Source organism: Pteropus medius, unplaced genomic scaffold (assembly GCF_902729225.1).
Source record: "Pteropus medius unplaced genomic scaffold, Ma_sr-lr_union100, whole genome shotgun sequence".
Lineage (NCBI taxonomy): Eukaryota > Metazoa > Chordata > Mammalia > Chiroptera > Pteropodidae > Pteropus > Pteropus medius.
In genome coordinates this window covers 380,905-407,813 of record NW_024342473.1, presented here as the reverse complement: position 1 = coordinate 407,813, position 26,909 = coordinate 380,905, and the positions used below count along the sequence as shown (strand labels likewise).

The window sequence follows — 26,909 nt, the reverse complement described above, 5'->3', positions numbered from 1 at the left end:
CCAAAGGATAAACAAATATTTATTACCGCAGCTGCTAAACGAATGACTTAAGTAACCTGGTTGACACAAACGCTCAAGACTCAAGACTCCATCACCAGTAGCAGGTTTCCTCTGCTATATTTTTTACGAGTCAGTTTAAAATGCAAGGAAACTTGCTGCCAAATTGTTTTGATATCTGTCTAAATTGCAAAGCTTTGTGTTTGTCAATAACTCTGAAACATGTTTAGAAAATTATGAAACATCAGAAAGAAAGGCTGGTGTTGAAAGGAATGGTGGTTTATGCAAGAAAACTGTTATCTCTGAACAGAAAATCAACTCTGACATTTCCACCAAAAAAACCCACAATCTTTCATTCTCAAAAATAATTTAAAAAGTTAGAACAGCATTTGACTTTCAAAAGGGCGGCCACAATTCCCTGCCTCTCTTTTGTAAAATGTTTAAAACCAAATATGAATAAAATAAAAATTTCTTTTCTGACAGTATCTAAATTTAAATGTGAAATTTTGCTCATGGTTTGCAATTGTAGCAAAGAAAGTTAAGAGTTGCAAGGACCTGAGAGATTAAGATAATCTTCAAGGGGACTAGAAATTTCTAAATCGTTCATCATCTGAGATTTTTCTCTGAGGTAGTCACTCCAGTGAGTTAAGGACTGCTGACCCTCACAGACTGCAAATATGCCTGGGAAGCAAAACATCATTGTGTTGCTAACATTTTGTGTGAATGAGTTGTGTTTTCCTATTGATTAGAGGGACCCAGGCAGAGACACTTTGCAACTTGTGGGTGATAGCCTCTTCAAATTATGAAAATTTTTTTCACCTGCTGATTATTCTTCTACACAAACATTTAAGCCCTGTTTTGTAACGCCACCTGTAATAACTGAAAAATTAAATTTCACCAATTTTAGGATTTAATTCTAGAGATTTATCCCAAAAGTTCAGTTCTCAAACCTGGAAACGAAAGGCCGGAGCTGAGATCTGAAGAGCCTTTTTTATTACAATCATCTTCACCTGAAATGAGGGCTGGCTAGCTCTTCAATCACATGATATTAACCCACATAATATTGTACTGCTGCATTTATAAAATACCTTGGGATTTTAAATGATTTTTCTACAAATGCTCAGCAACACCAATCTATCCAAAAAAGACAAAAATAGATTGTATCACCATGGAAAAATCTCCCATTCCCTATGATCCCAGCTGAGTTAAGTTCTTAGAGGCCCCTCAGGCCTTGAAAGGAGGACAGGGCTCTCACTATTATGTAAACAAGTAAAAACAATTCCGAATTATAAAATACTTGTAGAGAATCCAGCAAAGATTTATATTTCCTATAATGACTACTTCAATTTTTTTCAAATACAAATTTTTTTTAAGAAAGAGGTTTTTTTGGTGCATCTTTCTTGTTGATCAGCTTGTGACTGGCTGGTCATCCCCTTTGCTCAACTAGTTCCCCATATATTTTCGTCACAAAAGACAATTCACTACTTAGAGTTGGCTCAGCGCCAGGATTTCAGTCCCCTGAGAATAGGCTCACCAGTTAATAAACAAGTTACTAGTAAGCATTTGCTAATGCCCAGCACTGTGCACAGAACTCCAAGACTTATGAGTTTGAAGAGGTATTTCATTCAAGTAGTTCATAATTTGGTAGAGAAAGATGAGCTACATAAAAAAAAAAAAAATGAGGCAGCAGCCAAACATCAGTTGTTGGGCAACATGAATCTGGAATTGATGATGTGAGAGGCACCTTGGAAAGAAATTGGACTAAAAAGTTAAACTTTTGGGCTCCATTTTTATTACTTAATTTTACTCTACATTTTGAGTAAATAACGTATCCAAGGATCAAAATTCCAAAGATCTTCCTTTCTCCCCTTGCCTTCAACTCCAACTTCCCTCCACAATGTCAATCAATTGTGTATATTTTGTGTGCCGTTTTGTGTATTTTTTCAGAGGTATTTTATGCATATATTAGTAAATGTGAATAGATATTTCCTCCCCAGGAATGACCAGTGATAGCTGCCCTGTACCTTGACACAAGGAGCTGTAATATGGTAGAGCTATTAAAAGCTGAGGCTCTGGAACCTGTTTCATCTTGGCTCTGTCACTTTATAACAGCGTGACCTTGGGCAAAAGTCACTGAGGCTGTTTCCTGACCTCTAAAATGGAGAAAAATATAAGTATATGACCTTAAGGTTGTTGTGAGAATTAAATGAGCTAAAATATATTAAATGCTTAGAACAATGCCTGGTCTATAGAGTGTAATATAATATATGTTAGCTATTATTATTTTCACTCAATATATCTTAGAGATTTTCCATATCAGCATGAATAGAGGACTCATTTATTTATTTACAAATGCTGAATATTCTATTGACAAATGTACCATATTGTGCTTTGCCTTGAATAATAAATAATAATATTTAGAAAATGTTAATGGGAGTTACTCTAGCAAATTATCAAACTTAAGAGTGGTCTTAGGAACCCTGAACCTGCACCAGTGTCAAAAGTGAGAGTTTTCTCTTGTATGGGCTGTTTCTTCTAACTTCTCAGTTCGCTAGACTCTCACAAGTATAAATGCACATCTGTATGTCCTGAAAAAATCCCTACCAGCTCAGCTTTACTGCCTGAAGTTCATCAATCCTGGCCCATCCTGATTAAGTGCAGGCTGGGATATTTCTCCCAACATTTGGTCAGGAGAAATCATGTCAAAATGAAGGTTAAGAGCAGTTTGGGGAAAGAAGATACACACGCACATAAAAATGTACATTGAAGTATTTGTCATTAGAATAAATAGAGAACTGATTATATAAATTATGATATTTCATACACTGAATATTATTTTAAAACTCAGATAGACATATATGTGCTAATATAAAAAGATCTCTAAAATAGTTTATTAAATTATGAAGGTGTCAGACAGGACACAAAGACGTCTGGTGTGGAGTGGGATTCTGATGTTAATCCAAGTGCCGAACTTCCTAAAAGATGTAAAATTTCTGGAATCCCAGGTACAATTATGACCTGGGGAAGACCTGGAAGTCAGACTGAGATAACTGGACCTGGTTATCACCTGTGGGCTAAGTGCCCAGCCTTCAACCTCTCCCCCTCACCACTTTGGCAGCCTCCTCCCCAAACCCATTGATGATCTCTCTCCTCCATCACTGTTGCTGATCTTGTTCCCCTCTTCCCTCCCTCAGATTCTCCCTAGAGAAGCCCAGGCCTAGGAAGGAGATCCATATTCCATTCCCTGAGCCCTGCCATCCCCCAAGCATTGCTAACCCCCCCACATACTCCAGAGACCCTGCCTACATGACAGCTTATATGGAGCTTTCTTTCCTCTGAAATTTTTTTATTGCCTGACCACTGATTCTGTATTTAAACATACACGGCCATGAGTTTTGGTAATATTTGGGGGTTTACTTCTTGTTTTCTCAACTGAAAGATTATGTCCTTGAGGACGAGAACCATGAATTGTATTTCTGTGCACCTATCAATACCTGGTAAAGGAATCGTAAATAACAGACAGTGAATTAACATGTGGTTGCTGGTTGATGCAGGAGGCCCCACTCTGCAAAGCTCCAAGAGCAGCTAATTTCAAGGCAAATGAATGAGAGCAACAGTATACCCATGGTCCTTATGTAACAAAGGGACTAAATCTGCTTGTCCTCATTAAGGCAATGAATAGATGATGAGCCAGCTTGGGTAAGCAAATTCTGCTATTGACCTAAAGTTCACTTTCACAGGGACATTTCTGGTAAAGCCCTGAGCTTTGGACTGCCAAGATAAGAATGCACATTAGTCAGTAGAGAACATGACAATAAAAGTGAAATAGGAAAAATGTGCCTTAGAGCAAAGAATACAATGTACTTGTTTTAGGAAGTAAAACTCAAGTAACATAAAATAATCAATAATTTTCCCTAACAGTAATATTTGGGTCAGCTTCTTGGGTAGGAGGCTGCAGCAGACTGGTGTTTGCAATTCTCCTCTCCTTCTTGGATCATCCTTTTGAATATAGGTGGCCTTGTGACTTGCTTCGGCCAACAAAATGTGGAAATTATGCGTGTCGCTCCCAAGTAGAAGCGTTTAAGGGTTGATGGCCAGTTCTCCAAGCTATCTTCCCTTGTGTAACAATCACGGAGCAGGTACTCAGATGGTGATGCAACAAAATTGGAACAGAAAGATGGAGTGCATCCACTCCACCTATACTCATTGGACACCAACCATGTGCAAAGCACTGCTAGACACTGGGAATATGCTAGTACGCAAGGCAAAATCTTTGCTCTTATGGACCTGCAGACATCTGTTTCTAAGTTATTTAAATCAATAATTCTGGCCGTGATTCATATTATGAAGAATGGTAGAACATGTCAAGAGACACATAACATGGACATCCTGAGGTCTGAGATTTGGTGGGAGGGTTGATTTAAGAACAAGTAGGAGTTACCAGTTAAAGAATGTTCCAGGCTGGGGTTCTAGGGCAGAGAAGGGTGGAGTCAATGTGAAGAAGAAAAGCCAGCATAGCTAGACAAGAGAAAGTGGGGGAACAGTCCATCAGGCTTGTGAAACATGCAGAAACCACATTGTTTGGGCTTTGTGGACTTCGTTAAAGATTTCGATTTCTTATTCTAAAATTTATTTGTGTATTCTTAAACAATTAATGGTCAAGTATCACCTGCCTATCATACTTTTCTTTACCCCAGTAGCCCTCACGCAGTGGCACTGGGTTCCTCCTTGTTGGGAGAGACTTAAGCACATTGAGAGATGAGCATATACCCCTGTCATGAGGTCACTGAGTGGCGTCTCCCACTCCCCCAGTGCTACCACCACCTTCTGCCATCCCAGGGAATCGGGAAGGGTTCTTCAGCAGAGCCCAGGATCTGCTCTAGTTAGATTGGTAGAAAGGGACTTGTTATAGGTATTAAATCACTTATGGAATCAGGAGAAATGATTCTAAGTTGTGTTTTCAGGAAGAACTCAAAGCCAGTACACTTAATTAGGCCACCAAAAAAGCTGCTGCCTTGTCAAGATGAGGACTCTGCCTGTTGAAACTGGAAGCAACTGCCATAGCAGCTGGCTTAAAACCACACACAACAGGAAATTGAATGTCACATGACCTGTCCCTTTCCCCATGTACTTCAGCTGCTAATTCAAGGCTCTCACAAATGCGAGGGATCAGCAGAACCTAAATCACATCCAGAACCCAGCTTCAGGGGAGGCTGGGAAAAGTCATTTTAACTTTGTGGTCTCTTGCAATAGGAAAAACTCACTAGAAGAGGGTTGAAAAGATTTTGAGAGTACAATTTACAGTGTTGGTCACAGAGCATATCAGTAGAATCAAAGCTAAGAGAGATCCCTGTTTTTGAAAGTCTTCTAATTCTTACTTCAGCTCTTTAGAACCCTATACTTATCTAGTGCCACTCTTCTTGTCTTCCTATTGTCTTTTCCTCTATCAAGAATAAAACCACTGTCAGCAAAATAAATCTAGATTATCATTATGTATTTATACCCACAAAGAGAACAACTTGGCATGGATTGCAAGGTATTTAATTATAATTTAGACATATCATGGCAGTCGATGTTTTATTTCATTATGCCTTTATTTATTGGCATGCCAACCTAACCATAGAAAATGTGAAGTCCCTTTTAGTCTTTCACTGATCTCTTGTATTGTTAGGAAAAATAAAAATTAGCTATACAGGAAAAAAAAAAAAGACCTACTTTCATAAGTAGCTTGCTGTGATGCAGTAAGAATAATGAAACAGAGAAGGAAAGGTATTTCTCCTTAAGCACACAAGCTCTTTGAAGTTTCTCTGCCTTCTCAAAGGCTCTTCTCCCTGCTTCTAAGTTAGCCTTTCGGAATCATTACTCTTTTAGGCCTTTCGCTTTGCAGCTAGAGTGCGTTTCTCTCCCTTTTCTACTTTTGGTGTGCCCCGTTCTTACTTAACTAATTATACTAGCAATGTGTTCAAATTATTAATTTAATAGTCTGTCTCTCCTACTGGTCAATGAGCTCCTCAGAGGGCAAAAGACTGCAAGAAATTGCCTTGTTTATTATAGTGCATCCACACAAAGAAGTGCTATGCTGTAGTCAAAGAGAATAAGGAATCATCAGGCATCAGGGATGTGAAACTCAAAGACACAGTGAGAGACTACTTTACACCCAGAAGTTAAGTGTAGCCAAGAAGTCAGATAACATATGCTGGCAAGAATATGGAGAAATCAGAACCCTCATACATTACTGGTGGAATTATAAAATAGTACAGCTACTGTGAAAAACAGTCTGGCAGTTCCTCAAAAAATTAAACATAAACGATCCAGCAATTCCACTCCTAGGTATATAGCCAAGAGGACTGAAAACATTTGTCCATTCAAAACTTGTACAAGAACGTTCATAGCAGCACTATTCATAATAGCTAAAAGGTGGTGATTGTATTGAATCCATAGATCAGTTTGAGGAATATTGACCAATCTAAACATATCAGGTCTTCTGGTCTAGGAATATGTGATATCTTTCCATTTGTTTAGATGTTCTTTATTGCTTTCAACAATGTTTTATAGTTTTTAGAGTATAAGCTTTATACTTCTTTTGTTAAATTTATTCTTAAGTGTTTTATTCTTTTGATGCTACTGTAAATGGAATTGTTCTCCTAATTTCATTTTTGGATTGTTCATTGTTAGTGGATAGAATTTCCATTGATTTTTATATATTGATCCTACAAATTTGAAAAACTTGTTTAAGACTTCTAATGATTTCTAATTATTGCTGCAGTTTAAAATTTGCTTTCTGATGTACTTATTATTAATTCATCCATAAATTCTGACAGAGCTTCAAAACCCTCTCCAATATGGCCAGATGAATAAATTACTCCTCCCCTGTCTTTTTTTTTTTTTCCCACTGAAATGTTCCTTTTAAAGTTCTCTTTTTTTGACTACTAATGAACTGGTTGACCCTAGACCTGGTGTTTCACTGTCATTCTAGGATTTCCCTTTGTAATCTTCTTGGGATTATTCTTCATTTCTGGATCCCATGTTTGTCTTTATCATGGCTAACTTCCTCATTTTCATGGAGTACATCATCCATTGGCTTCCTGAGAAAGTGTACATGAGAGAGAAATTTTGGAGACTTAATTTGTTTAAAAAGATCTATCTCTTACAATACAGTTTGCTTGGGAATATAGAATTCTAGATAGGAAATAACTCCTTGTAGAGTTTTGGAGGCACTACCCTAGTCTTACAGCTTTTAAAGTTGATGTTAAGAGTTCAAAACCATTTTGAGTCCTGATCTTTTTTATATACCTACTTTTTATTTTTTCTCTATAGCAGCTTTTAGTATCTTATATTTGTCCTCAGTGTTTTGATATAGGTCTTTTTTTCTTCATTCTTTTGATGACTACTCAGGAGGCTATTTCATTGTAAAAGCTCATGCCTTTCATTTCTGGGAAATTTTCTTGTATAATTCCTTTGACAACTTCTTTGCTTTTTTTTTTTTTTCTATTCTCTTTCTGGAGAATAGACTATTATTGGTAGTTTTTGTTGTAACTATTTTTTGTTGTTTCTATAATATAGAGACTATATTATGTTATACTATCGTTGTTATTTCTTTTTAATAGTTTCATTATTTAATAATTATAATATCAGAGCAGAAAACCATGAAATACTTGGTCTCCCTTAAATATATTAGTTATTCCTAGTTCCGCAGGTTAATATATATTCAGTGATCAACATCGGTCAGTCCTTATACTGATGTTTCTTCAATTACTTTGTCATCTGAAGATTATTCTTTAAATTAAGATTCCCCAAGGAGAGTTCATGATGACACTATTTCCTGAGTTCTTGAATGTTCATAATAGTTATGCCTGCACAGTTCAGTTTGGCTAACTATAGATTCCTTGGTTCATTTTTTTCTTGAGTGTTTTCTTGAGTATTTTAAATATGTTATTCCATAACCTGGAAAAAATAATAAACTGTTGCCAAAAATTCAATGACGGTCTGATTACTTTCCCTTACAAACGACTTGGTCTTTTTGCCTTTTCTTTCTATCTTTTTAAGGCTCATTAGTTTTACTTGACTATGCCTTGGCGTTATCTGTTCCAGATAGCTTTTCTGAGGTATGCCATTTAAATATGCCATGTGCCATTTAAATATGTAGGTTTAAATCTTCCTATATATTAGAAATAGCTTCATAAATGAAGGGTTTTTGTATTTGCTTTGGTTTCTTCTTTAGAGAATTCCCTTAAACAAATGTTGATTTGTCTTTACGTATCTTTTATTTGTATCTCTCACTTTCTCCCTAATCCCTTTTATGTCATAGGGCAATTTTTAAAGGTCCACGAATTTTTTGATACTCCTTCTCTCAAAGGGTGGAACCTCATTTCCCTCACCTTGAGTGTTGGCTGGACTTCCTCACTTCTAATGAATAAAATATGGTGGAATGGACAGGTCATCATAGTGTGTGTCCAGGTCATCATAGGCATCACAGCTTTCTCCTTGCTCTTGCTCAGAAATCATGTGCTCTGGCAAGTCAACTGCCACTTTATAAGAATTCTTTAAGTGGCCCTATGAAGAGGCCCACATGGGGTGCCTGAGGAAAGGGGGGTGGGCCACCACCACTTTCCTACCGTGATGGCTTGTCTGTTGTTATTATAGAAAGTTAAACAAAATTGCCTTGTGCTTTTTGAAACTACCTTTTCTGCATGTTTTTCCACTTTATCTGGATCTGCTCTTGATAGTATCTCTGTGCTGCTCAATTTAGATTCTACTACCAGCAGATTCTCCTCTGTGAGGAACTTTGTCCTGGAAAGGAGATTCAATTAGTCAGTTCTGAGATTTAATAGGGCGTAGACTGTCTCACACCATACAATCTTTCTTTTATCTTCACCCTTAAAACTCCTTTCCTGCTCTGGCACTGTTCCCCCCAAAAAAGCTCAATTAGCTTTCTATACTAAGTGGGGACATTTAGATTTTGGGTTAAGTACCTTTGGTAGTTTGACTATAAGTTTGCTGGCATTCAGTGCCACCAAAAGACCCTTTACTTGCTTTCTGCTTCTTCCTGCCCACTTGCTGATGCCACGTGGATTTTGTTACTATCAATTAATCAGCTCTCTGTATTTCAGAGTTCACAGGATACCTCATTACTTCTGTAGTAGATAATTGTTGTGATTTGTTATGGAGGGAGTTACTGTTGGAGAATTCAGTAGATTAAAAACTACACTATTGCCATTTTAATCTTGCACAGAAACTATCACATTTTTAATTTCTAGAAGTTCTTTTGTTTTCTAGATTTTCCCTTTCTTACATCTTCTGGTTCTTGGTCTATGGAACTACATCATCTCTTAACTCTCTAAATATAATAGTGATTTTAAGAATTCTTCTCCCTACATCGTCCTTATTTTCTTTGTTATTTTTATTTTTTATTTTTTAGGCGAAGCAAACTTTGGTTGACCTCACAGATTGTAAGTACCTTGTCAGCTTACAATCCCTTATTTTTTATTTTTTACACCTACGGCACCTGGTCTTCCTAGGTGGTCTCCCATTCAAGTACTAACCAGGCCAGACCCTGCTTAGTAGACGGGGCCAGGCTTGTTCAGGGTGGCATGGCTGTAGACTTATTTTCTTTGAATTCCCTTTTTCTTCTTACTTTTGCATTTCATTTTCATATCAGTGTCTTTTCTCAACTACCTTGAGGTCTTTGGCCCTCCAAGCATATATAGAATTAGGCATTATATTGGGTGCTCTGTGTATGTATGTGGGACCTATCAACCAGTGGGCTTCTCTACAATTGCTTGAGCAGAGACAGATTCATTTAGTTGATGGACTCTCAATATTCAACTTGATCTGTAGATCTTTCCTCTTGGGCTGGTTAGTTTCCCCACATAGGTGTCCTCCCAAATACCTCTGTTGGGTCGGGAAAGGGAGTGATTAAGCTTAGTGGCCATTGTGTTCTTAGAAAAACCTAAGGGGAAAAAAAGGGAGGGGTCTGATGGTTCAATATATAGACTTTACTTAACCTCTCTTTCCAATAAGGTGCTCAAAACATGACCAGTGTCTCTAAGGCTAGATTCTCTATGTTTAAACCTGTCCTGAAAAATAAACTTTTATCTTTTGCCAGGATGAGGAAGAGGCAGTCTCCTGGCTGCCATGGCATGAGAAATGGAATTTAATAGTTTAACTTCTTACAAATTTTTAACTAATCATCCTGTTTTCAGCTCCACCCATACCCACCTTCTCCTTCAGAGCTACCTGGTACAATTACTGGATTAATCACTGAGCCTTTTGGGATTCTGAAGTTTGGAAAATTTGTTCCCCCAACCATTGCAGGCACTTTACTGTAAAGTCAGTTCAACTCATCCTCATGCTCTCTAGATTCCAAAATTATGTTGCTATCTGTCCAGTTCTCTTTATCTTTACAGATTTATGAAGTATTTTTAAAAATCTCTTAATCGTCGTTTAAGTAGGTTCAAAAGGAGTGGACATGTTTACTTCTATTATTCTTTTAATAAATTCCTTTTTTCACTTAAATTACTAAGAATAACAGTATGAACTGAAATGCTAGAAATATATCTACAATAATGCATTTTTAAGACAAGAGTTCTGGACAGAACTGAACCAAGCCCATCACGCATAGGACTCAAGACATTCACACCACCAGAACGTGTTAAAACTGAGTGACTGAATTAAGTTTTTTTTATTACCTAGGATTTTAATTTTATATTTATTAAAACCTATTTAGACAAATTTAGGCATGGATTTTTTTTTTAAGTCATACTTGTGTAGACGTAAGAAAGAAAATAAAAGCAGAAACTGATTAAGTATTCCCAAAACTTTTTTACATTTAGAGTCCCAGTCTTCTGAATCACTTATAAATATTTAATTGTGGTTTCAGAAAACATATAAAATTTATCTTTTTAACCATTTTTAAGTATACAGCTCAGTAGTGTTAAGTACATTCACGTTGTTTTGGAACAGATATCCAGAACTTTTTCATTTAGCAAAACTGAAACTGTGTCCCCATTAAATGACCACTCTCCCCACTTACCCCTCTCCCTAACCCCAGCAGCCGCCATTCTACTCTCTGTTTTTATGAATTTGATTTCTTTAGATACTTTGTATAAATGGAATCATATAGTATCATATTACTCAATTAATGTTGTTAAGCTGAATTGAAATGCCAGCCTTTAGTTTTCCCAAAGGGCTCTTAAGTGACTCTGGGAAAAGAGACAAAACCTCGGTTTTTAGCTACTGTAGTCTGGTTGTTAGGTTGAGATGTGTAAATTTCCCCAAATTCAGTTTTTAGGGTATACATTCACCAAGTTAAACCCAGTGCAGAGATGAGGGGGAAATAAAAGGTTTGTGTAGGCCAGTCTTAAAGCTTGAATTGGGATGGCAAGCCTGAGTCCTTGTTGAAATTGGTATATAAAGAGGAATTTCCCAAACACATTTTGAAAATAAATTTTTTTTAAGTGCGAGCATGGTAACCTACTACTTAAACTACTGAACGTTAAGAAACAAGCCAATGCTTTTGCCCCTTGCTCTCACATCCGCCTTCCTCATGCTTGCTCCTTTTCTGACTCCCTGTTAGCCTTTTAGTTGTTCCCTTCTCTTGTGCTTCTCTTCTTTCTGCTTCCCCAGTTCACCCACTGTTCTTTTGCTTCCTCTGTTCCCTTGAGTCCTGGGCAGTTTCTTGTCTTCCTGGCTGCCTGGCCTTCCCATTCTGCCATGCGGTGGACTCATCTGCACAGAGAACCCGGTGGAGCCTCACAAACTGGGTGGGGTTTCACTTGGGTAAATTACCACATCCTGGAGCACCATCCAGCAGTGTTTTCTTAAGACTTGGGAGCTGGAGTCAGGGCTTTCAGTAGGGAAAAAGTGAAACCATTTACTGGGATGGCTCTGTATAAATCTCCAAAAGGTGAAAATGACCATGGAGGTAAGTCTTGGGTAGGGGCAAAAGGAGAAGGGCCTGTGGTGTGGTGGTGGAGTCAGGATGTGGCAGCCAGGGCTGCAGGTTGTGGCTAGATTTATGAGCTAAAGGTCTTTCTTTCTTTACCTCCTAACTCACGGAGGTTCTGGTTAGCTGTGAAGCTGTGGCCTGGAGAAACTGTCCAGTTCTACTGCTGTCTCTTCCTGGGTCAACCTGGGCTGAACTCTGCTTTATTTGAAAAGAAAATTTTAAAGAAAAAAGGGATGCCCATTTATGACCTCTAAATTAGTACTTCAGGTATATGGAACATTCATTCCATCCTCTCAGCATGAAGGTAGGTTATGTGAGGTCATTTTTAGGAGGCTCTATGCAAAATGTTCCTTGAGCCATTTTGGAAACAATTATTACAGAAAGCCCTACTTTCTAGGACATAAACCATGAACATTTTAATATATCTATTGGGCCCTAGCCCAAGGACACGATCTAAATTCTATTAACCAAATCTAAAGTTCCACTTACAGTCTTATTCCTTTAGTTTAAGTCTTTCACCTGCCCTTAAAATGTAAGCAGATCCCAGGAAGGATAACAGAGTGACCCTCATGAATCTTTAGCCTTAAATCACACCAGGCCCTCCCCTAACATCCATCCCCGTCCACGTCCCTTGCTCCAGGCAAACCAGAATTAATTCCTGGAGCTAACTAAGCTCTTCATGCCTGGAAACTTTTCAGCCTGCTGGAAAGTTTTTGGCCTAAGACATTTTCCCCTCTCTTTTCTTTTTTAGCTAACTCCCTGCTCTTCAAAACGCAGGCAATGTCTCTCACTGCTCAAAGTCAGTTCTCTGAGGCGGACTTTGTCCAACTGTGGGTTCCTTGACTGCTTCGGTCTCTCCTCCCTGATAGCTCTTATCCCAGTGTAATCATTGATATACAGGTGTATCTTCCTACCAGGTTAAGACATGAGCTGTATCTTGTTCTTCAATGAATCTCTTGCATCTAGAATAATATCTGGCCCACAGTAGATTCTGTTTAGGGAACGAATGAATTCTTTACTGCCAATGCGTTTTTAGTGGGGCGGTGGTGCAGAGCTCTGTAGAGAAAGTAAAAATAGCCAGAGAAAAGGAAGCAATATAGAAAGAGGAGGCTGGGGTCACTGAAGGCAGACTCTTCCAGGTGACAGTTTTGCAAAGATCCAGACAGCTGGAGGCATACTTTTTACTATCTCTGTTAGAAGGTAACTAACTCTAATTGACCACTGAAATTTAAAATGTATCGGCACATTTAATGCACTTGCCAAAGTAGTGTTTAATTACCTGTATCTCACACAGTAAAATAGGGCAAAGTTAAAAACTCAAATTTACTTTGCATTTGCATCTGTTACTACCTGTTGGTTCCTGGATCCTGGGTTACATCATTCTTATTTTTATGTTAAACATTATCAGCAATAAAAACAAAAAGAAAAGGGAGAAATAAAAACTCGTGTAGGGAAGTTCTGATTTCACTCATGCTTGACAAAGTCTTCCTTTCTTCTCAGAAATCCTAGAAAACAGAAAACAACAGGAAGATGTCTTGTTGAGACAGACCCCTTTCAACTTGACCATGAATCAAACTAGGAAGAAAAGTTCTTCAGATGGAGAAACTAAACCCCAGACTTCATTTGTCGACAAATTCCTCAGGGGCTCAAAACTCAGGTCCTCCAAAGCTGAAAGCAAAAGCAAGAATAATGACCTAAAGACAATTGATGTCCAGCACAGCGATGAGACACGGAACACTGCCACCTTAGACACTGGTAAACTTCTGACTGCTATTTATTTTTTAGAATAATGTTATCTCCTAAAGAGATCACTGGGTTAAACTAAACCTAATAGGAGTCTCTGTTCTAAACATTTACTATGTTACTTAAATACTTTAGTTTGTTAATTTTACTTTTAAAATATTAAAAGTACTATACAAAAGTGCAGAGAAAAGACCTAATTTCTTTTTTATTCTAACACAAATGATCATTTCTTCAAGGTTTTCAGTCTTTTGTTCATATACATGCATTTATGTTCAGTTAGCCTGTCAACAACCATTGATTGAGCGACTTCTTACGTGCCTGCCACTGTATTTTGTAAGTGTTCCAAATATAACCATGAAAAACAGGATTTTACGTAAACAAAGAATCAAATGCAAATACAATTTCAGTGTTGATAAGTGATAAGAAAAGGAAAGCAGAGTAAGTAGAGAATGATGGGATAGAAGTGCTATTTTAGATGGGATTAGAGGAAAGAAGTCTCTCATTTAGTGGCTCTGGGGCAGAGATCTGAATAAAGTCAGCCATGTAGAATGAACGAACAAAGCCAGGCACATAGCTAGCTATTTGTGGGAATAGCTTTCCAGGCAAAGGGAACTGTAAATGCAAAGGCCCAATGTGAGACTGAGCCTGGAGTATTTGAGGGAGAGCCAGGAGGTCTGGGATGCTGAGGCAGGATGAGATGGGGAGAGGGAGGGTAGTAGGAGACAAGTCAGAGAGGTGGGTGGGGCCAGAACAGGCATCTTTTGCACAGTAATAATAGCTTCCAAATCCCTCTTGAGTTCTCATGGAGCAGTGTTCTTACTTCTGGAACATATTATTATACTGCTCAATTCCCACATTCCTTCATGATGTTTCTATGCATAATTTGAACAGTTGCACAACAATCCATTACATGCATGTGCCATAATTACTTAATTAGTTTCTTTTTTTTTTTTGCCCTTCAGTGAATATTTTTGGCTTTCCCTCTCCCTTAATTCCCTGCTTCATGGAATTTCAGCTATTGTTTTAGTATAAATTCCCAGAACAAAGATTACAAGTTCAAGAGTTATGAAAGTAAACATTGCCACATCTCTCTCCAAAGTTATGTGTCACATACAATGCCATTAATTTATTATTAGTTGGATTAAATGTATTTTTAAGACACTTTAAACTTTTTATACAAACAGACAAAAGTAAAGAGGATAGTATAAGGTATCTCCATGATCACATCTCTCTAACAATTATCAACCCATGGCCAGTCTTGTTTCATTTATACCTACCCTCATTTCCATCAGATTATTTGCATTAAATATCAAAAATAATATCATGTTTCCTGAAAGTAGATTAAATGTATGTTAAATATATTTTTATAAATAGGAAGTTAAAGTATACCTTGAAAGAATACAATCTCTATCAGAAAATTGTTGATATTCATTTTAAAGTATGATTTGGAGCTTCAGGAATGTAGTTAATGACTACCTGTAACCATGATTAAATTAATGGTGTAAGACCAGGCAGCTGGTTACCCCTTTTGAGCAACACTGGCAGCTCAAACCATTGGTGGCTTCTCTATTTCCATTTCCCCCAAAATACAATGGTTCCTGGTGTCATGTTAGTTCTGCCTCCCCATGGCACTCAGACCTGGTCTCTCCTCTCCGTTGCTATTCTGATTCTCATTGTCAATTGCCTGGACCACTGTGACAACTTCCTGACTGGTTTCTCTGCTTCTAGTCTTGTTCTTTTGCCAGCCTGTCCTCCATACTGCCACCAGATATTCTTTCTAAACCACAGATATGATGGCACCTCTTACCTGCTTAAAATTCTTTACTGAGTCCCTCTTGCTTTGAAGAGAAAGTCTACACTCCCAAGCATGGTCTTCAAGGTATTCGTGATCAGTTGGATATTTCTTCATGAACTTTGCCTTCTCCCAACCTCAAGTTCATCCTCTACTCCTAACGTTCTGATTTACTTGTAGTTTCCTAAACTGGCCGTATTCCCTGAGTGGTTCCCTATGCCTAGAAAAACCTTTCCTTGTGCCACTATCCTTCCTCTGCATCCCTCCCCTGTTTATCCCTCCCTCATATCCACCCACCAGGCTTGACTCCCACTCCTCCTTTAGGGTGCAATTCATGTACCACTTTCTCTCGGAAGCTTGCCAAGTCGTATCCACTGGACTGGAGGTACATTCTGTCACTACCGTGTGCTACCATGCACCCTATGCATGCCTCCGCCATTGCATTTCTCCTCTGTATTGGGACAGTGACTTTTTTGTCTGTTTCCTCCATTAGACAGGTAGCTCCTTGAAAACAGGAACTCGTTATCTTTGTTCTCTGTACAACACCATCCATGTTAAAAACATCTAAGAATGTTTTATGAAAGCATTGAGATTCTCAATCATAAGCAACAGAAACTAACCCTTACAGATTTAAGTTGGAAAACAACTTAATGAGAAGGTACTGTTTGGCTCACAGAATCACCTAGACAAGCAAGAACTTGGTTCAGAGGTAATGCAGCCAGGAAAAGGCCCAAATCACTCCATAAAACTGCTCATGTGTGATCACGAAGTACCATCCCTCCCACTTCAGCAAACCTGTAGCAGCTCTGACTCACTGGTTTTATATATTGAACTGTGACATAAGATATTCTTCAAAGAAAAGGCTTCACAGATTTAAAAAAATGAAATACATGGTCTGTGAGGAGTCTCACAAGTTGGTACTCATGTTCATATGTAGATATTTTCAGGGGTCTCGCAAGTTGGTACTCATGTTCATATGTAGATATTTTGATAAAGATTTATCATGTGGATTTATTTTGGTAATTGAGGAACCATAAAGCTAATATTCATTCATTCACTCATTCATTCATTTATTCATTCAATTATTTGTTCATTCAACAAATATTTATCAAGTATGGCTCATGTAAAAGGCACTGCAGAGTTCCATCCTCCTAAGAGGCCCCAGTAAATTTAAGTAACTATAAAGGAACTGGGCAAAAATTATAATCTCCATTTCATAGATGTATAAACCAAGGCTCAGAGAAGTTAAGTAACTTGCTCACCAGATGGACCCATGATTTCAGCCAGATCTTCTAAAATGTGCTGTCTTGGACTTGCCAGTCATATCACATATTACACATCATCCAAGTAGGATGTGGTCCGAGAAGAGATTTCTGAATTCGTCAAGTGATAGGTCATTGTTGGTGACCTTTGAGAAACAATTTATTTGGATAGGTGATTGTGGCAACCAGAATCTAGAGGGTTATTGGTAAATGTGATGAAGAAGTGGAGAGAGCAAATACAAACCACTCTTTCCAAATATTTAACAGTAAAGAAAATGATTGATGAAACAGTAGCTTAAGGAGAAAACAGAGAAAAAGGAGATTTGGTGGGACTAGAACTTGAGCACGATTGTAGGCTGAGACTATAGAGATAAAAAAAAAAAAAGCTTAAAAACAAAAGAGAGAAAGCAATAAGATACTATGCAGAAAAATTTTTTAAACACAAAAATTTAAAAACACATAAGGGGCTTTGGAGCAGACTGTTCTGAGTTCAAATTCCCATCCTGCTACTTAGTAACTAATAGTCTCTCTGAGTCTCAGTTTCCAAATGTATGAACTAGTGTAATTGTGACTCCTTTTATTAAGTTTACACAAAATGTTCTGTGCTCGCTGGCATGTAAGAAGCAGTCCCTCCCCATCTCTCATCTACAACTCCCCTCTGCTCTACCCAAAACTAGGGTTGCCAGATAAAATGAGTGCAACATTTGAGATATACTTTTACTAAATGATTCCTTGCTTACCTTAAGTTTACATTTAATGAGACACATTGTTTTTGTTTTTCCTAAATCTGGCAACTCTACCCAAAATAAAATATCTTGTGTCCAACATACTGTGATAAAAAACTGAAGGCCAGCGTGAAGACGTAAAATGGTGGATGGTGCTGCCTCCTGCTGGTGGCATGTGGCAATACGAACCGGCGAAGATGTCCACTTTACAGGTGGTTTTCTTAAAAAACAGCAAATCACAAGACATTCTGTGAAGGAGAGGTGGACCTTTTATTATATTACTAATATTTTAGTTTAAATTTATTTCTACTGTAATCATATATCTTTTAATTTTCACTGGTACCAGTACATATGCATATATTTTTTTAGCCATGTAGTTTTATACTTCAGTTTTTGTCAGTTACTAGAATATTACTGCACATTCGTAACTTATGCTTTCCTATTGAATTCCAGCATACTCTTTGTATTTCTTTTAAATTGTACATCTTCACTTTCAAAACTTCCTTAAAGTCACTGGCAGTACATCCATATTCATTTTTCCTTGCAAAAATATGTGTTTTATGTGCCTCTTAAAATACCGGCACATACAGTAAGGGAAGCACTGGTACACAATAGGTGCTCGATAAAATCATCGTTTTGTATTATTTTAGTGATATCACGTTAGTATAGTGTTATTACAGAGGGACTCGGTGATGGTGTCACGTAAGTGGTCCATGATAACTAGAAGGACAAATGAAGCTTTCTGAATGTATCCTCCAGCAGGAGTTGAGAAAATACAAAAGCTGGTGCAGCCACTGCTCTCTCAGGATTTGTCAATTGAATGGTCAATGGAATGAGCAGCAAGCATTTCTCTCTCCCCATAGCTCATCGGTGGTGATTGCAACGTTCCCCTTCTTCACTTGTTTGGTGGGAGGCAAATACCTGTGCTTTTCCGGAGAAGTTGCATTCACTAGAGCTGTCTGTGCTAACAAGTTTACCTTTTCGTCAGGAACACAACTGGGTCCACAGGCAGAGAAGCCCAGGTCGTCCCATGAAAGAAAAGCCACCTTAGGCTTGTTTGTAAGAAAAGGACCAGAGGTGTGGTCAGTGTGGAGCACCTGGAGGCAGGAACAGAGGTTTCCATCCTTGGTAAATGCTTCTCCATCTGTTGAGGTTTCACAAGGGACTCCCCAGATCAGGGTCATTTTCAGTCTTTTCACTTATTTTATTGTGATCATTCTGCTATCTGTCATTAACAGAAAATTCCTCTTTATTCTTGTAATCTAGATACACCTGTTACTACAGAAATGGAATTGGAATCCAGCTTGGAGAAAAATGAGCAGTTTCTACAGAAGCTGGGTGAAAAGGCTGTCGACAAGTGTCTAGACCTAAATAACTGCAGGTTATCAACAGCGGATGTGAGGGAAATGGGTCTGTATGCAGTTGAGTTCACACAGAAGAAAATTGGCCTTTAGATTGAGAAGAGCAGGCAAAACACAGTCACTACTCACTTGGTAACCCAAGGTGTGCTGGGTGGCTCCAGACAATCCCAAAACAGCAGCTGCATCGCTATTTTTTTTTTTTTTTTTTTTTAACGAGCTAATTCATCCTTTGTCCACCTTCAAAGATTTGAGCTGAGTTTAGGAGGAAGTTTCATTTGTTTGTTTTTCCTGAGCAGTTTTACCTCCCAACTGATTGTCTCTTGCTCCCTGAAAAACATCTGTTCTTGCATGTGATATAAACTCATGAAACTCAGCCATAAAACAGAAGTTTCTTGGGAATTTAAAGGAGTATTGTGTTATTTAGTCATCTGTAGAATGAAAATATAACTACTATTATTTAGTTATCTGTGGAATGAAAAATATAACTATCAGCAATTATTACTTACACCTTCTGTCCACAAAAGTATCTACACTTTTTACACGTAAGCAGGAGTTTAACTGTGAAGGACGCCACCACTGCCACCTTTTGTTCCCTGTTTTTTTCATATGCTTAAATCAACCCTTTAATCAAATTAAATGTGTCTATCAAGAGAGAGGTATCAAAAGAACTGCATTTCGAATGAGGGGTCCTTGACTTTTAATTAAAATCCCCACCATTATATTGTAGACAATTCTCAGAGAGATCTCTAACCATGCCTGCGCTTCTCAAATGCCTCTGTGTCAGAATCACCTGCCGAGCTTGTGGAAATGCAGGCACTTGAGTCCAACCCAAACCCACTGAATCCGCATCTCTGAGAGTAGGCCCCAGGAACCCTGGCTTTTCCCCACCCACACACACACTACCTTTCTTAATGTGGTCAATAGACTCATAATTTATAAAGTTAGGATCATGGTGAACAATACGAAATTGCTAACTTATGTTGAATGCTAGTGAAAAGAAAATAATTTTTGTCTCCTAAGCATGGCCTCAGAATTTTGGAAGGACAGGAGATGCTGTGCCTATCACTATAGAAGCTCAGCGTGCTGTTTCTGACTGGGGCCATCCTTTTAACATTCAAGACATATTTAAAAGCAAAGATGCTTTACTCCTTCTATGTTGGCATTTCTGCTCTCACATCGCGTTGCTTCAGGAGATAATGATGGCCTCTGAGGATCTTTTTCACAGAGAGTAACTTCACTTTTAACGAGTAATGGCAGACTCAGAGAAGGTTTCAATCACACTTCGTGCCTGTCTAAATCTCCATACGTAAGTCCATTTAAGTATAACATAGCTTTTTAAAGTGATGATACCCAAGTAACCAAGATAAAAAGGAAAAGGTAACAGGCGCCATCAATCTCAGCAATCCTGGCCCACAGAGCAGTCCCTGGACCATCAGCCTGTGGATTAAATAGGTTGCAGAGTGACCGATGTCAGAGGGTTTTGCAGAATAAAGACTAGCATACACAATACAGTGACAGTGGCAGTAACAATAGAATTACCATTTACATTACAATGAAGGAAGCCCTATGAAATTTTATGGAGATACTCCTGTGTTTTCAGAATGCAGTTATTTGGCAGAAATAGAAAATGCCCCAAGAAACAGGAAGTGTAAATGTCACAATCTCCCCAATTGCAAGGCTGAGAGATCCTGCTTTGCTGGAAGTCCACATGCCCACACCCCCTCTGTTCTCTTGCAGAGTAAAACTATATCTTATACGAAAAGCCAATTAACCCTATTTACCACACATCACAAATATGAAAATCTATATTTTCTTTTGTTCATGTCTAGTTGCTTTGCTGCCATCCCTCCCAGACTTGGAAAAACTGGATATTTCCTGGAATGATTTCGTAGGTGGAACTCTCCATTCAATCACGGAGCAAATGCATGTTGTCAGCAAGTTAAAAAGCCTGAGGCTGGGTAGTTGCAAACTTACCACTGATGATGTTCGAGCACTGGGTATGATGAATGCTTCTTATGAAAGACTCACTTAAAACACCTTTGCAGACCAACTCTCAAGGGTAAACTATCTGGGTCTCCACCCCCTCCAGTGCTCCTGAATGAGAGTACTGTGCATGATGCAATGCAGTGTTGAGCACTGGTATAATTTCTAGAGAGCTGTGTAACCTGTACCTAACATTGTACTAAGCCCTGGGATAGAGAAGGGAACAGGGCTGACCAGGTAACTGCTGTCATGGAGTTTAAATGGAGGAGATAGTAAAATTTGCTCACTCTGTTATCTCATCTGTAAAAGAGAGGAGTTGGGGGAGATACGAATTCTTTTCCAATTCCAAAATAATCTCTTCTATTTTTCTACTCCCATTTAAAAAATTGATCAAAACAAAATTTTTCAACTAAAAGAAATGATTTAAATAGAAGTAGAACCTCAATTTAGTTAGTTTATATGCTGAACATAGAATAATATCAATAGGATAAAATCTGTTATGCTAACCCAAATGCTTTACTAGTTTTAGATGTCATTCATACTTCTTTATTCTTCTTTTGGCCTAATGTTTCTTATTTCGATGATGTATTTTGATCATTTACATCTCTGCAGAGATTTCTGTAAAAACAACACAATTCATGCCAATTGTCTTCTTTGTGATCCCTCTCTCCATTGAAAATAGGGGTCAGCTGATGACCTCCGGCACATCCTCCTGATAGCTGAGAAAAATCATTATGTATATTTTAGAGCTGGCCATATTCTGGTTCAAATCCTAGTCCCACTTCTAACTATCTTTGTGACCATGGACAAATTATTTAAACTTTCTGAGCTTTGGTTTTCTTATCTCTGAAATGGGGGTGATATCCACTTCAAAAAATTGTTACGAGGGTTAAATAATTTCTATAACATATCTACTACATATCTGGCACATAATAGGTGCTCAGTAATTGAGAGTTCCTCCTTTCCCGCTTCCCTCAATCCAAAATTACCTTTCTGTGGTTTTACATGAGCAATTTAGCTCCACTGGTTAGAAGCTGGTTATTGTGTAGCGGAGTCACAAACTTAACACACTGTTACTCGGGAGTGAAAAGAAAATGTAGTTTCTTTATTTTCTTTGATTTACCTAATCTTCATGATCCTCTATCCTTAAGAGAGCAGGAAATGGAATTTATGCCCTGAGACCCACTCCAAGCTTATCTGGTCCAGGAGAGAGTGTACACCTTTGTCGGTCTGATGTCATGTGGCCTTTTGCCTCTCCCAGAGTCTTCTGCCTCTCTTCTCCCATCAGAAGAGGCTTTCCTCTTCCTTAATGGCAGATGAGGTATAGGGGGAATACTGGTATACTGATAAGAGGACATAAATCAGGAGGCATTTCCATGTTATTACACCTATTACATTTGCATAGTGCAAGATGGCAAATGCATAGTACTCTAGTACCATGAGCATTGCCGACGTAGCTAATCAATCTTATACTCATTCTTCCTGATCCTGGAAGATGCTTCAGGGCTATAGAAAGCCACTCCCAAAAGAATGTGCATTTTAACATGGAGCTCCTGGGCAGCTAAACCATGCAATGAATAACCAATGGTAGAAGTTCAAGCCCAGTAGTAGACAGCAGAAGAAACGCTTTGACTGTCCAGCACTCTTGTTTGGTGTTAAGATTGCACGGTAAGAAAGCACATTTTCTGTGTGTGGCTCCCCATCCTGTTCTCCTCAAGGCAGAGAAAATCGTTCCCTAGAGCTGATCTCCCACTTCACGTATCCCGTTCTTCCCCAGCTTCCACTCTGTAGCCTGTGGTTGCTTCCTTGTGTGAGATGGTTTCAGAAATGTCAGGTTTCACCCTATTATCACTGCACCCTCCTCTACCCACAAAGGCTTCAGGGCCATTATGAGCTGCTAGGGCCTGATGCTCTATTATTAATTCTTCTGTGTAGTGGTCAGCTGTATGTGGCATTCTTGATGTCAAAGTGAGCTTTACCACTATGGGGCTCAGGGCCTGGCTTTGCCTCACTTCTACCTCTAGTCAAGCTTCTCAGCAATGCTACTTCTGTAGAGGGTAGATGAGAGAACTTAGATGGACTAGTCAAATGTTTACCACCACAAAAACTCAGTAAAACCACCCTACTGACAGGTGGAGTTTTTTACAAAAAATTTTGCCTGTAAGCATGGCTCCAGACCTTTGGAGGAACCAGATATACTGTGCCTGTAAATATGAGAGTTTCTGGCAGGAAACGAATCCTTTTCTTCTCTCTGTTCCTTGACACCTACCCAGCACCTGGCCAACCTTTGACATTCTGTAAATAATGTTAGGACTGATTTTGAAACAAATTACTTGCTTTGCAGACTAATGATCAATCTTTGGACCATTTTGTAACAGGCGAAGCACTTAATGCATTGCCTGAGCTTGAAGAGCTGAATTTGTCCTGGAACAGTAAAGTGGGAGGAAACTTGCCTCTGATGCTCCAGAAGTTCCAAGAAGGGAGCAAGATTCAAACGCTGGAGCTCGTGGATTGTGCTCTCACATTAGAAGATGGGGTGTTTATGGGTAAGTGTTTTGGAAGAGTCCTTTCCAGAAAAAAAAAAGAGAGAAAATGCCCACGATTGAATACCTTGGGAGTCAAAGCTGGCTGTGTTTTACCCTGAATTGAAAGAGGGGCTCATTCCATCCTGGGTCACATGACCGCCAGGCTGAGCTCCCCACCTGCCTGCCTGGCTCACAGATCCTGCGTTTTTAATGAGTTGCTCTTTCTGTTCGGATTCCCTTCCTTCTAGGTCAGTTGCTGCCGATGCTGCAAAGTCTCGAAGTACTTGATCTTTCCATTAACAGAAATATTGGTGGCAGTCTGAACAGTATTGCTCAGGGATTAAAATGTACCTCAAATCTGAAAGTACTGAAATTACAGTCATGTGGATTATCACAAAAGAGTGTCAAAGGATTGGGTGAGTTAGCAATGGGTGAAGCTTATATACCTATGCACAAATGTATGTTTATTTTATACATAATTTCATTTTAAAATTATATATACAATTTTATACATAAATTCATTTTAAAATTATATATACAATTTTATACTTAATATTTTAAACTGTCAGGAAATACAACGCAATATAAACAATAGTTATGTTGGAAAGTGAGATTATGGGTAATTTATATCTTCTTTATGTGTTATTCATTTTCTTTTACAGTGAGCATATACTTTCATGATTACAAAAATAACCTTTTTAAATGGCTGAATCTGAAAAGGCCAGGATATTTTAAATTCGAGATAGATACTAGGCAAAATAAAAGTTTCTGTGCTATTAAAAATCTCCATTTTTTCTTACTTTTGAAAATGTCAGCATCATTTTTTGGTCAGTAATGGGAAATAATTGGTACTGATAAAAAGGATGGCTTCAGTGGTATCTGCAGTTAAAACTTATTTTTCTATATGGAGCATCCACGGCAAAGTAGACTATATAACGAAATCGTGTTTTTCCCCTTCGACTTACAGAGCCTGTAGTATCCTTCTCACTGGCAGTTTGAGTAAGTCTAGAATTCTCTGAAAATGCCAAAGCTCGAGTATAGCAGGAGAACCATTAGGGGCAGGATTCTGACCAAAACCATTATGTGTTCGAAGCCATCTTGGGTCTGAAGAAGGCTAGCTGTTGGAAAGTCTACGTTTATTCCTCTGCCCTGGCTTATGTCACTATGGAATATTTTCTTATTCTCCCTTCTGCACACCTGCCCCCTCCCCTGCTCTGCACTGTCCTACCATCTTGTGATATGTCAGAATGAGATTTTTACTTTCTTTGTAGATGCTGCTTTTAGATACTTGGGTGAGCTGAGGAAACTCGACCTTTCCTGCAACAAGGAGCTAGGCGGAGGTTTTGAAGACTCACCAGTTCAGCTGGCCACGCTGGGACGTCTGGAGGTCCTGGATCTTCACCAGTGCTCACTAACAACAGGCGACGTGTTATCACTGAGTAAGTGTGTGCTGTGGAGCCAAGGAGGACTTCTGGAGCCTTGGCGTGTGTCTGAAAACTTGGCAAAGTTGAGACGCACCTTTAAACTTACTGTGTATGAAATCACCAGGAGGATCAAACCATAAAAATCCTGTGAGTGCCCCAATATAGTATTTGGCATCTAGTAAGTGCCCAGTAAAAGTTGGTGAACCTAAATTCCTCCTACACACGTCTGTAAATGACAAATGTGGCCCTTGAAAGAGAATATTTTAAACTTATGCTGGCGGTCAGAAACAACTCCATTAGTGTCACCAAGTTTAATACAAACGGGGAAGTAGAGAGAAAGCCAGCATAGTGTAACAGCAGGATTAGCCTCTCTTATCTAGATTCACAGCCACGAACGTGGGTGAATGGCCCTGAAAAGCTAACGATTATTTAATAACTTATAGCAAATTGCCTTCTGTGTAATTTTGAAAAAGTGGAAATGAAAATACATCCTGTTGATGCATTATGTAGCAAATACATAACACTTTATGTTATCAAATAATTAAACATTCTTTTATCTGCTCATTCTAGATAGCTCCAAAGAAATGGAATTATAGATCATTTAGCCAGCAACTACTGATTAATCATCTAATTATACTAGGCACCATGCCTTGGGCTTAGGAAAATTCGCAGCAAAGAAGCTTCAGTTTGATATTTATTAAACCAATAAATATCCAAATTACATGGCAAAATAAGAAGTGCCAAGGGGGTTAGAACAGGAAGAAATTGTTACATCTCTCGAGATCACAAGTGCCTGCCTTCCTTTCCTTCCCTCCACCTTTCCTTCTCTGGTCCTCTTTCCCACGAACGTTTGTACCTCAGATGTTCCAGGTTCCAATGCACACTCTGGGGCTGAAGCAGCCCCTACATGCAGCGCTCACCTTCAATGAGGGAGATCAGAAGACACACACATACACAAACAAAAACATCACATGATGGGTGCTTTGAGGAAAATAGAATAGGGCAATATGGGAGTGATCAGAGTGTTACTGTGGCTTAGGTGGCCCTGGCAGGCTCGAAGCAGGTGAGCTGGCCCCACGGAGAACTCAGGATATTGCATTTCCCACACTGGAGAGGGCGAGGGCAAAGGCCTGGAGGCAGGAAAAGCAGCTGAAAGATGGTGATGCAGGGGTGACCTTATGGCACAAGGGCCGTCAGGACCCCACTCCAGTGCTGCCACCTACAGATGTCTGAGTGCTCAATTCACTGCTTTCCTGGTACTTATGTTCTGAGAAAAGAATTATAATGTTGAACATTAACTGAGCAGGTAATGTGTGCCAGGCACTGTACCAAATACTTTATATTTACCAATGTTTTATCTTCCTAATGACCCTGTGAGGTAGAATTGTTATTACTACTGAGAATACTGAGGTTCAGAGAAGTTAAGTAACTTATCCAAAATCACAGTTCTTTAGTAGCAAAGCCAGAAATAGAACCTAGTTCTGTCTCCAGAGTCTTTACTTTTAACTTCTAGCTTGGAGAGAGGCTTAGAAGTAGAAGAGCCCAGGCTACATTCTGGAAAGAGTGGCTGGTTTGGGTGGTGTGTAAGAGTGTGTAAGGGCGGGCCAGGCTCAGACTACTGAGACCTGGGCTTGCCAGTCAAGAAGACTGTTGGAAACAAACACCCAGAAGAATTTGTGAGATGGTGCCTAAAGCATGTCACTGTTGCTATTTTAACAGCCCAGGTTATCCCTTTACTCTCGAGTCTTCAGGAATTGGATTTGTCTGCCAACAAAAACGTGGGCAGCTCTTCTGAAAACCTACTCAGCAGGCTCCGCTTTCTACCAGTGCTGAAGTCGTTACTAATCAACAGCTGTGCTTTGGAAAGGGAGACATTCACCGCCCTCGGTAAGAGGGTCCCTGGAGGCCGGTACAGTCATACCTGGGAGGGCAGTGTCTCTCTTCCCCTACATGTGACTTTCATTCCAAGGCAAAGGTGTAAAGTACTGGTTTGTCTTCTTTTCAGGAAATACGTTTTCTTAAAAGTGACCTTCTGAAGGGCACGTGAATAACTCTGGCATTTGCACACTTAACGTTGAAAATCTAAAGTGTATATAACCAACTCTAGAGGTCCATGTCCATAGTAACATGTAATTTCAATGAGGCGCCAA

At 38.9% G+C, this 26,909-nt stretch overlaps 1 protein-coding gene across 1 annotated transcript in view; it reads left to right on the top strand.

Annotated features, from left to right (window-relative positions):
- The first annotated feature begins 11,881 nt into the window (after positions 1-11,881).
- LRRC31 (leucine rich repeat containing 31) overlaps positions 11,882-26,909 on the top strand; it is a 22,470-nt gene continuing 7,442 nt past the window's right edge. The window contains exons 1-8 of the mRNA XM_039865003.1: positions 11,882-11,920; positions 13,445-13,699; positions 18,733-18,876; positions 20,657-20,824; positions 23,189-23,356; positions 23,584-23,751; positions 24,607-24,774; positions 26,479-26,646. Coding sequence (XP_039720937.1) covers positions 13,510-13,699; positions 18,733-18,876; positions 20,657-20,824; positions 23,189-23,356; positions 23,584-23,751; positions 24,607-24,774; positions 26,479-26,646 — 1,174 coding nt within the window. The 5' untranslated portion in view covers positions 11,882-11,920; positions 13,445-13,509. The remainder of the gene's footprint in view (positions 11,921-13,444; positions 13,700-18,732; positions 18,877-20,656; positions 20,825-23,188; positions 23,357-23,583; positions 23,752-24,606; positions 24,775-26,478; positions 26,647-26,909) is intronic.